Raw genomic sequence first — 12,635 nt, forward strand, 5'->3', positions numbered from 1 at the left:
GTTGTTTAATTTGCTTTTAAAGTCAAAGTTATTAAAAGCATTATAGATTTTTAAATAACTAGAACTACTTAATCGGATTAGGAGTGTGTTGTGTTTGCAACTAATCATGACTCATAAATGTTAAAATCATAACGAGATATTGTGATGGATACTTGTTAGGAAGGGAAGTCCAATAACTCTAATACTACATTGGGCTACTTAATGTGGGCTTTTTGTTAGGCTTATTTTATATGGTGGTTATGTGTATTGTCTTGTAGGCCTATCAACATACAAGTATATAATTGAGAGACACATAGCATGGTTTCCATTTATAGCTTCGTAATCCAGTCCATATAAGTATATCTTGATTTGTCAACCGTATTTACTATTTTACTCTTGCAATGAAAATTAAGGGTTCGTTTGGCATTGCTGTAATTTTCTGTTTTTTAGTTTTTTGGTTTTCAAACTCATATAGTCATATGATATAAGTCATATAATGAAACAAAAACTAGTCAAATAAAATTATGATTGCTTTTTCTTGTTTCCTGTTTTTGGTTTTTTGTTTAAAAAAAAAACAAAAAACAATGTCAAACAAGCCCTAAGTTGGCACTCTTGCAAGAAAACGAACCGTATTTAAGGGCACAAGTTGGCACTCTTGCAAGAAAACGAAAACTAAGGGCCTGTTCTCATTGACTGAACTCAGTTGAACTGAACTGAATTGAGCTGAACTGAACTGAGCTGAACTGAAATGAATATTTTAAAAGAGAAGGAAATTAGGAGCTGAGCTTAGCTGAACTGAACTGAACTGAAGTGAACTGAGCTGAACTGAATTGAACTGAACTGAACTGAACTGAACTGAATTGAGCTGAACTGAATTTCAACATAAGATAACAGGCCCTAAGTTGCCTTTTTTTTTTACTAGTTATTAATCATGGCGATGTAACGGGTCCTTAATTATTTAGATATGTTTGATGTTCAAGTTATAAATATAATAATTAATTCAGTTTATTGAAGTGTATAGATAAGTCGATAAAGAAACTATGTGAAGTCCGGCACTATTAATTTCCAAACCAAATTAACCCCCTGGTCTTAAATGAAATGCCTCTAAGGAGATGGATCATGGCCATCATGCATCTCGACCTCGACCTCGACCAAACCGTAGTAGGTTCGAGGGCTTTGTGACCTCAGGACCAAGTTATCAATCAAACGTTGCAGTGCTGCACACATTGCCAATACGGCCAACGCATGCGGCAGTGGTTCATAGTTTTCTTTCTACACGTACTTTGACAAAGTCATCTCAGAATCCTATCTCTTTCAAGCAAGCTGTCACGGCGTACTGATAACAAAATGGGTAGATCCAAAGAATGGAGGTCGAATTAGACGCTTTTGAACTCAATGATAATTGGGAGGTGACATATACATATCAACCTAAAGGAAATACAGCTTTTAGATGTAAATTGTTGCATTAAACAATATTTGAGCTTGAAAGAAACACAATAAGCAAACAAAAAACAAGTAGAATTCTTGGAAATTTACTTGATTGTCTTCATGATATCAACCGCGCCAATTGTAAATTAGCATATATTGGACTTATTTAACAACAAAAACCAAGCCATCATCGTCACTAATAATGTGATATTCCTATACATGTATTAATATAGAAATTATTATAGCAACAATACATATATACACACACAATAACTTTTAACATAATATCTAACTTTTAACACTAATATCTATCATACATTGATAATTACATCTTTTATTCCGAATAGACACAATTAATCCACGAGCGATCAATATCAAATTATCCGTATTAATACTCTTGTACATATGTATATGAATATAATTTTATTATCTCGTTCCGACATAAATTAAATTTAGACTAATTAAATAAATTTGACTCTTTAACCTTTATCTTTATATAATTTATTTATTTAATTTTCTAATATGAAACGATTTTACCTAAGTACGTAGCAACTAATTAATCCTATCTAAAATACAATAGATATATACCCTTTGTAATTGGGCATTTGCATGGCCAGGTTAGCCTAGAACGTAGATAGGATTCATCTTAGGAATAATGTCTTTAGTATGATCGTTAGATACGCTTGGCATTCATCCATACATCATTCTTTCCCTTTCTAATACGAATTGAATTAGATTTATCTAGTATCCCCCACCCAATAGATGACACGTGTCGCTACACGTTATCCTATGATGTCCAATAACAGACATATATTCTAATGAATGGTATGCTCATAAGACAGCCTTAGATAGATCATCTCATGCACAAACATGTTTCGCAATGTTACAAGACTACATTGCATGCAACTTAGGTCCAAAATGAATGTCCTTGTTTTGTAGCACCTTTCACAATTTAACCCCATTGAACTGTATTATTGAGGCCCAAATTAAAGGTTTTACATGAAAATGTTAATTTTTTTCCGCCGTTCTAAAAATAGTAAAATGTCATGACGTTTAAAGGGGGTAAAAATATATAGAGTGTTAAGTAAAGTGTAGCGTTAAAGAAAGTATGGAAAACAATTAACAGTACAAAAAGTAACATTATAATAACGAGAGATGAGGGAGTATATGACATAATAATAACAATGATATGATAACACACATTATTTGTAGGTCGGACCAAGAGGAGAAACACAGGGTGAAATAACAGACAGTGAAATTTTTTATACACACCCAGGTGTATTGTAATTACGTTAAAGATCGTGAGGAGAAATAGAAAGATTTTGAATTTTTTTTTTCAATTACGAGCTCCAGTAACTTATAAGGGCAGTGTTTTATTCTATGAAAATACAACGTAGTAATTTCAATGAGATAAAGGTATAAATATCACATATATATGGTTGTTATGAGGCTAACGAACAAATTAAAATCTCTGCCTAACAATGATATATTCAAACTTGTGTTAGAGAGAATGAGACAAACACAAGTAGCAACGGACAAGGTCACAAGAACAAGATGAAAAGTGAGAGAGACATGAAAGAATGAGAGAGGATCACATGTCTGTGAATCTGTGATAATAATAAAAATATAAAGGCGCAATTTTTTTGTTACTATTTTCTTTATGTCTAATCTTGTAGTACCTTGTGGCTGGTGGGGCAATTCTATACTGAACCCTCGAGCACCATGAAGCACCGTGCATGGTGCTCGCACAGTCGCGCTTAAGGATACACACAACACAATATATAGTTAATTGTTGAGCTTGTGATTGAGGTTCACGAGCATCATTTACGCATAAATTACACGTGCCAGTCTATAACATGATAATAATGAAATATAAGCACTATTAAATGAGAGTACATGATGGCTAGGTTAAGTTGGCCACCACTTACTACAGAATCCGGAGTATATATTTTTTTTCTTTATATTTAAAAATAGCTTTCATACTATACGAAGTAATGGACATTTTTTAAATATGTCTCCGCTAGTTGCATGGAAAGAACGAAATAGACCATTTTCTCTAGTAAAAGATATGTAAAATATCAGTTGATGAGATTGCAGATAGCTGTATAATGTTGGCAACAGTATGTTAGGCTGAATATGTATTGTCAATCCTTGACATTCCATAATTGCATCAGTCTTAATCTAAATACAAAGTAAATAGTGTCATTTTCGGCATTATTAATTTTGGTGCTAGCCTTAGGCTAATGGTTGACGCACAGGAATATTTTTATTCCCGTGACCTCTATGTCACTTTGGCTCCGATACCATGTTAGAGAACCAACTCAATCAAAAGGTTAAGCTGATGGTTGAGGCTAGAGCTGTCAATTCGGGTAAATGGGTCGGGTTTGAGTCGGGTTAGTTTGGGTCGGGTCATCTCGGGTCGGGTCAGTACGAGTTAATGTCGGGACCTATGCAGGTTGGGTTCGGGTTGGGTCATGCTTGAGTCGGGTCACGTCGGGTCATACATCTTATCGGGTTTGGGTCGGGTTTAGGTCGGGCCAATAATAGGTCGGGTTACATTCGGGTCGGGTTACATTCGGGTTTTTACGGATTTAAACGAGTTAGGGTCCTGTTCGGGTTCGAGTTGGGTTTGGTTCAAGTCAATCATTTACGGGTTATAATCAGGTCGGGTCATTATCGGGTTCGAGTCGGGTTTAGTTCAAGTCAATAATTTGCGGGTTATAATCAAGTCGGGTCATTCTCGGGTTCGAGTCGGGTTCAGTTCAAGTCAATAAATTTTTTTATTTTTTATTTTTTAAAGCTCCAAATCAAATTGCATAATTTAAAACATTTAAAAAATATTAAAAAAAACAAGTGAATACTAAAATTTGAAAAAAAGGATCCATAAAAGGATTATAACTAGTTATATGGAAGTTTATTTTGAAGATAAATTTAGGAAAAAAAAAAAAACATTTGGCTGATTTAATTAGACAAAATCACTATCACCGATTCACCTCACTCACCTCATATAGCCCCAAATACGTTTAAATTCGGGTAAGTAATAGGTCGAGTTTAAATTCAGGTCGGGTCAATAACAAATCAAGTTGAATTTGGGTCGGGTCAATAACAAATCGGGGTGATTTTGGGTCGGGTTTGTAACTGGTCGGGTTTAAATTCGAGTCGGGTTAGGAACGGGTCGGGTTGACCTCGGGTCAGGTTAGTAACAGGTCAGGTTGAATTCGGGTTTTGACGGGTTAAATCGGGTTTGGGTCATTCTCGGGTTCGAGTCGGGTTCGGTTTAGGTCAATAATTTACGGGTCACATTCGAGTCGGGTCCTCTCTAGGTCGGCTCATGGTCGGGTTCGGGTCTCAAATACTCGGGTCAACTCGGGTCTGGGGTTGGTTTCAGGTCGGGTTAGGTCGGGTTCGGGTCACCATTTTTTTCGGGTTCAAACGGGTTAGGGTCGTATTTCGGATCGGGTCAACTTTTGACAGCTCTAGTTGAGACCCATGAATATGTTTTATACTCTATCAATAACATATCATGATCCCTCAAACTGCTTGAAGGATTAGATTATATTCTTCAATCTAGTGTCGAACCAATCATGGTGCTGCTGAACACATAATAGGCTCTTTCTATAGCCTTATATATAGGTCATCATATTTGAGTTGATTTTATTTAAATTCTCTTTAATATATCGAATATAGATAAAATAAATAAATTTCCCTAAAATCGAAACTTCTTTAATTTTCTACCATATACTACTATACATAGTATATTAATGCCGCAGTCCTAATATACTTCATTATAATTTAATTTTTAAGTTAAGGACTTTAAGGATATTTCCTTTTTAGGCTATTAAGCAAAAATTGATAAAACAACATACATATGTTTTTAAAAGAAAAAGTGTGTATTATAAATACACATAAAATAGATTTAATATAAAACGTCGCTATTTGAATAGAAAACTCATACCAAGTATCGTACATACTCCACATATATTATACAAAGTATATATGCACCAAACGTTGTTAGAACCACATTGCCAAATTTCCATTGTCATTATTTTATTTGATTTGTCATTTTTGTAACGTACCAAACACAAATAAATTGGCTCAAACAAAATACATAAAGCTTAATATTGTACATACATCAGAAATTAGATACATTCCGTAAAAAAAAAAAAAAAAAAAAAAAAAATAATAATAATAATAATATATTAAAAAAAAAAGATACATACACGTACACCGTACCACACACGATAGAAAATATGTGGGTCAATGAACAAAGAAAATCTTACTGGAAACAATTCACATGCACTGAATCACTGGTGCATGTAGCAAGGGGACTCTAAACACAAAATTAAATCACAATAAAAACAAAAACAACTATTAACAAAATTAAATAAAAAAAAATTACAATAACATGATTATATTAAAAATCTAGTAAATAGTACATTCAAATTAATAATACAAGCAAATCATGCAATAACAAGTTAAATACAAAAGAAAAAAAAAAAACCTAGCAATATAGAGTTATATATCAATGTTCACAATATTATGAACATTTATACATAATATTACTATAAGCTAGGTATGCATGAATTATGAATACATAAATGAATATTATATGAGAGCTAAAAATCATGAGCTATCATATAATTTAGTAATTTTTTTTTTTTTGTTGTTGTTGTTGTAATTTTCCATGCATAAATAAAATGAACAACATTGATAATAATTAGCACTTAAATCCTTCTGGAAGATCTTTCTGGCAAGCGCTAAGGAGAACACTTAGGGTAACAGGCACATTCAAGTTGATACCAAGGATGTTAGCCTTAATGGCAGTACAAAGGCAAAGAGCGGCTTCGAGGTTGGCAAGACCTTTGATTAGGGCACAACATGGAGTACCAGAGGGTGGGCTACCAATCACGGCATGGACTAGCCCTAGAACATCCGCACATACACCGAGTTTGAGTGTGTCAATAGGGCATTTGCCCGTGCTAGGGGTAACTGGTGGGGGAGTAGCGCAACTACCACAACAGGCGTTGCACATGGGTGATAGGGTTACGAGGGAGAGGATGAGGATGGCGGCGATGAGCTTGGTGGTGGTAGCCATGATGAGAATTATTGGTTAGGGGATGTAGTTTAAGGTAAGGGTTTGAAAGAAGGTTTGTTGTTGAGTGAGGGAAATAGGGGTTGTGTTGGTGTGTTTATAAAGGGTGGAGTCATGAAAAGGGTTAAAAATGTATGAGTAGGATTTGTTTGTAAGTTTGTGTAAAAAATTAATTAGCGCCCATGTGCTACACTGGTCCTTAAGAAACACTTGGAAAACCTAAATAAATTGTATATTATAAAAATATATTATTAATAATACTTACAAAAAAAGTGGAATATAATTTTTAACAAAAATAACAAGAGGGAGTGAAAAGATATAAATGGGGTCTTTGCTACTAGGTTATCACCTTAGTTTCCCTCAAAAAAAAAAAAAAAAAAAAAAAAAAAAAAAAAAAAAAAAAAAAAAAAAACCTTAGTTGTCTCAATTTGAATCACTCCTTTTGAACTAAATTGGCTACTAGCTTAGCCTACTAGTGAAATCTTCTTATTAATTAATGGGATATTCCCATTGATACACTCCAGGTTTTGACTTTTCTCAATGGTACCACATTTTTTTTTGACTTCATGCTGATACATCCTAAGTCTGTTAATCAGACGTTAATAACTTGATAAATTAACATCTTAGGCTTAGTAAAAGATGAAATGACTAATATACCCCTTTTTTAATCCATTCCCTCCAAATTTTTCCCCTAAAATTGTCTATTATTTCCCTCCAACTTCTCAAACCCTATTCCCTCCCTAAAAAAAGCCAATTTCCCCTCTTCTATTCTCCATTAAAGTTCTCTTCCATTGTTACAAACTTATCTCATCTCCATTAAAGCTCCCTTGCTGCAAACTTATCTTCTCTTCTGACATTGCTGCAAACTTATCATTGACTGTGTATGTTTAATATTGAAATCAACTAAAATAGACAAAGTAACTAAAATGTGGGACAAATTGAAATACACAAAATGACATCAGTTTCCAACATTCATTAATATATATAGGTTATTTGGGAACATTGCAAAAATCCAACTTTCAATAGTAAAGTTGTCTACTAAATTACCAAATAACAACAGCAAAAATCATCCCAAATGACAAAAAAACAGAGTTAACTACAAGTTTTGACTTCCTATAAAATTATCAAAATGCATATGCCACTATACTGCAGAACAAAAGACTTAGGAGCTTGGAGAATTTGATTTTCATTGAGACATAGGCACTGGTTGGCTAGGCAACTGTGAAGCTGTCAGTACTATTGCTTCCTCAGCTGAGGGTCTGCCCTTCTGTCCCTTTTCTTGTTTAGCTGAAGCTGCAGACTGAGATCCAACTTCTTCAGATTTCTTTGCTGCCTTTGCTGCATTACTTTGGTCTCTGACCCTAGGATTTTTTATGACAACAGGCTCATTTGACTTCAGTTCTTTCCCAATTAACCCTCCCTTACAAGTTGTCTTATTATGGCCAAAGCAACCACATTTGCTACATTTGACTGTTTTGGACCTTTTTCCAGGTTGCTCTTCACCTTCCTCCCTCTTTCTATTCCTACTTGGTCTTTCAATTCCCCTCTTCATCTTAGGAGGCATGATAATTGTACCTGACTCATCTGCAGGCCATTGCTGTGTGTTAGGAATTGGGTTAATGCAAACACTATAAGCTTACTTAGGGATAGACTCATATCATAGCAAAACAATCAAAAAATTGAAACACAAAGAGGAAAGTACTTGCCTTTTGCCTATCAGAAATAATGGTCCAATGCTCCCTTGATGAGTCTTTCACAATGTTTGGGAAGGTGCATCAATTGGTTGTGCAGATTTGGATTTGTTCCTTAACCTGTTGATCATTCTATTCAAGGCACTTGGTTTCTTGGCAAACCCAACCCAAATATGATACATCTCACAGTCACCTAGGGTATGAATCATCTTAAAAAATCAGCATCATTTAGTAAAGGGTGATTCTTTTCATTGTGACCATAACCAAAGGTAGGGTTGATTAAGGGATACTCAGTGTCTAATGCAGTAGTGTCCTCAAAATCCATAATCAAGTCCATCAAATTACATCTATCTAAGTCAACATCAATATCAACATGTTTATCCCAGTAATGAAACCTTATCACAACATCACCCATTCTGCAAAATAAGGTAAACAATGCACACACTTACAACATGCAAATCAATTCCAATTCAATTATCCAACAATCAATCAAACACGATCATGGCATTTCATTCAATATAATTCCATATTCTAAACCAATAATTGAACAAACATAAGCCCCCACCTAATATACATGAAAGAACCCTAAAATCACACAAATATACATCATTAAAATCATGAATTAAACCTAAAATCGCATATTAAAACAGAACATCAAACAAATGCACCAAATCATGCATAAATGAACAGTAGTAGTGCTAAAGTACCTGAATTATGCAAGATTTCCCTCTAATGGCTTTGTAGACCAACGAATTTAGCAAATTTTCCCTTGCAAACCCTTCGTGAATTCAACAGAGAGCAGAGGAGAGAGAGATGAAATTTGAAAGTGAGTTTGGTTTATGTCAAATCGACATAAATGGAAGGGGAAGGGTTTTTTATCGTTGGAGGGAAGGGTTTAAAAGGGGTAAATTAGTCTTTTTTTTTTTTACAAAATTATATTTTAACCTAGATTTACTAACTTATTAACGTCTGATTAACAAACTTAATCACGTGAGTTAGTAAGTCATAAACTTGGGTGTATCATTAGGAAGTCAAAAAAAAAAAAAGTGGTACCGTTGGGAAAAGTCAAAACCTGAAGTGTATCAATGGGAATTTCCCTTAATTAATTGCATGAGTACATTTTAATTATGTGGTTTAATTGGATAAGAATTGAGTATTACTGTAGTGATTATTTGGTTTATTGGGTTGAAAGCAAGTTTACAAATAAGTTCTCACAAAATTTCAAGAGGAGTTGTATTGATTGACTTCTATTTCAAATTTTACAATGTGGTATGCGTATATAACTATATATATATTTGGGTTAATTTTTCATTCAAATATTCAAGGTGAGACGAGACTAATTAATTTTAACTACCTTATTGATATGGTTAGATGTTTGATTTAATTTGTAAGTAAATCTGCCTAGTGAATTAGATATATAAGACCTGAATTTAATTTATTAATGTTGTATAGCATAGTTATGCTTTGAAAATGAGTCGGTGTTTCATAAGAATTCTTATGATTTTCAAACTTCAAGTTACAACCAAACACATGACTGTTAAACATCACAAGATGAAAAGACCTGATAATTGATTTAATTTGATGTTCAATATTTTATGATTTGCTTAGATTCATTTCAGTTCGAATGTTCAAAACAATTTGACAAATTTCTTTTAGAACTTATATTAATTATTTCTTATTTACTAGTCATAACATTAAAACCTATATAGTCAAAAGTTAAATAACAAATTTTTCGTAAGTCCATTTGTAATGATTTTTCCATGTTAATATTCTATACATCAAAAACTCAACCTATCTTCAAAAGACAGAGGGAATATATCTAACGAATTCAACATTGTATTTTGTACCGATTACATAAACATATTTACTTTTATACGGGTATTTGTTTTATAAGTGACTTAATTAAATTATACATCTTAAGCTAGCAAATTAAAATACTAATTAATTTAATGAAATTGAGAAGACAATTCAATTTGCAAACAAACAAGAGGCTATAAAATTCATAGATACGTTTGTTTTTATTTTTTTTATGATAATGAATTTATTGATAAAATATGTCGGGTTATATCTAGTAGCCTCAATAATTCAGTGGTTCAGTGCTAGCTAGCTTTCATTAAAAACAAAAAATTAAAAGTAGTTATATTAGCCTTTCTCCTTATACTTTTTGGTTTCAGGTGTCATTTATGGCTTATAGATGGAGAGTTAGTTTTTTCTGTTTTTGGATCTTCTTGTACATGTTAGGGTAAAAGGAATTCAAAACCCTTTTAGGTTCATTTGATTGATCATTTTATGCAAGATCATTAAATGATGTACAGGACTCCTAAAAAGTACTTCATGTGAATATGCACCACAACAGCTCTACCCTAGCCACCACATGCTTTTGGGGTAATAATTATTGAGTCAGTCGTGAGAATGTACATTTACTACAATGCATAGTTAAGGATACAAATACACTATAATACACATTTTCACGAAATCACGATTGATGAAGTGATTTAGGGTCTGTTCACTTCACCTTAATTTCAGTTCATTTCAGTTAAGCTCCAATCTGTTCATTTCAATTCAGTTCCAATCCCAATTTTCTTCTCTCATAAAATATTCATTTCAGCTCTATTCAATTTAGTTCAGCTCAATACATGTGAACAAACCCTTAGTTAATATATGAATTGGGTATATGGTACATTTAAAATCAATTTACGGTATACATGTACTATTTGTTCACAAGATGATGAAAATTAAATCAAAAAAATAACAAACTCATTATTATTCCCATATTTACCTAATTTTGCGTCCATAAAGTTGCATAATGCTTATTGTAATAAGTATTGTAGTAACTTAGTAAGTGATATAGTCACATGTTCTAATGTTCTATTATTAAATATTTCTCCAAGGACTCCAACCACAAACGACAATCTCTTTATCCATAATTGATAAGTTTTTAGCTTTTTATTTTGGAAAGATGTTATACTATACATACAAAGGTGGAAGTGTGGAATAAATTTCATTCATTGTTGAAAGTTTTTCATGATTTTCACATGGTTTTAACAAAAAAAAAAAAAAAAAAAAAAAAAAAAGGAATGAAGTCTACTACATAAACAAAATGTACAATTATATTTTTAAAACTTTTTAAGCTCAATAGGGTGCATGGTGCACTCAAAGCTATTTTTGTGCACCAAGTGTATATAAAAAGTTGTGTATTATTTTAAATATAGTCCTTTACCTTCAAATTATATAAGCAAATATACCTAAATTTTCCGTTATATCTACCCCAAATAATGTAAATGTCAATGAAAATATTAACCTCAACTCTTGTCCCATACGTGTGTCGGTGTGTGTATATATATAAAACACATATCTTGATATAATTGTAGAACCATTTGTATTACTCCGTATATATTAAAAATTAAGAATAATTAATATTGGACATCCACAATAATTTGCGGAATAAAATGGAGGGCCAGAGTAACAAAGATTTTGTGATGTTAAGACTTAAGAATTACATGGTTGCTAAAATTCAATGAATGAACACAAAATATCTATTAAAATATCTAAAGAAAAATACTACGAATTGATAAAGATCACGAGTGAATAGAAACTATCTATTCCACACACAATTGCTCAAGTTGGTCTCTATTCTCAAACCTACTAGATGATTGATGCATATAAAAGTATGGAACCCACTTTGTGCACAAGTCCAATAATACGATGTTTGATTGTTACTAATGATATTTTAAGATGACTAGTCTTGAATTCTTGATGAATGAAAAATCCCTGGATGGCTCGAGCCACTCGACTAGATATATACAATTATATTTATGGCTCGTTCACTATTAAAAGTTTATAAATTATGGCTTAACGCGATAACAATTGAAAATTCTAATAATAAATTTATACAAAGTATTTTATATATGACATATTTTTAATGTTATGTAGGCGTTTATGATAGTTTATCGGTCTATATTATCACCTTGTAGAGTAAAAGGTATGTAATGAGCAATAATGAGAATCAAAGACGAAAACATTTAGATAGACAAATTATATGTTTAGCAATCAAAATGTACAACGTATTATACGATCTTGCTTTATATCATCATGCAGAATGACACGCAAACTTGTTGCATCAAATCAGTTTACTTCTTGTTAGGGGTTTATACATAATACCTTAGTAGCATAGTTAAGCAAGCAAAAAAGGGTTCTACTGAGTATTTCATGAGAACGCCCCCACGTACTCTTTCTCAAAAAAAATTTAATTAGTGTCTCACATTATCACTTTAAACACAATTTTTAATCGATCATAGATCTCTTGAAATCATAAGGAAAGCTCTAACCACCAGCTATCCTTCACTCTCACTTTAAACACATAACATGATAAAACAATATTCGTACTAAAACAAAGATGAGAAAGGTACTTCATAAAAAATCTTAACCACTTTGTGAGAATGTTC

General features: G+C 32.6%; 1 protein-coding gene across 1 annotated transcript; it reads right to left on the minus strand.

The window, feature by feature from the left end:
• Positions 1-6,124: 6,124 nt before the first annotated feature.
• Positions 6,125-6,502, minus strand: LOC110733726 (14 kDa proline-rich protein DC2.15-like). The gene has a single exon (XM_021913811.1). It carries the CDS (start codon positions 6,500-6,502, stop codon positions 6,125-6,127), a length of 378 nt encoding a protein of 125 aa, XP_021769503.1.
• Between the last annotated feature and the right edge of the window lie 6,133 nt (positions 6,503-12,635).

Source organism: Chenopodium quinoa, unplaced genomic scaffold, assembly GCF_001683475.1.
Source record: "Chenopodium quinoa cultivar QQ74 unplaced genomic scaffold, ASM168347v1, whole genome shotgun sequence".
NCBI classification, from domain to species: domain Eukaryota; kingdom Viridiplantae; phylum Streptophyta; class Magnoliopsida; order Caryophyllales; family Amaranthaceae; genus Chenopodium; species Chenopodium quinoa.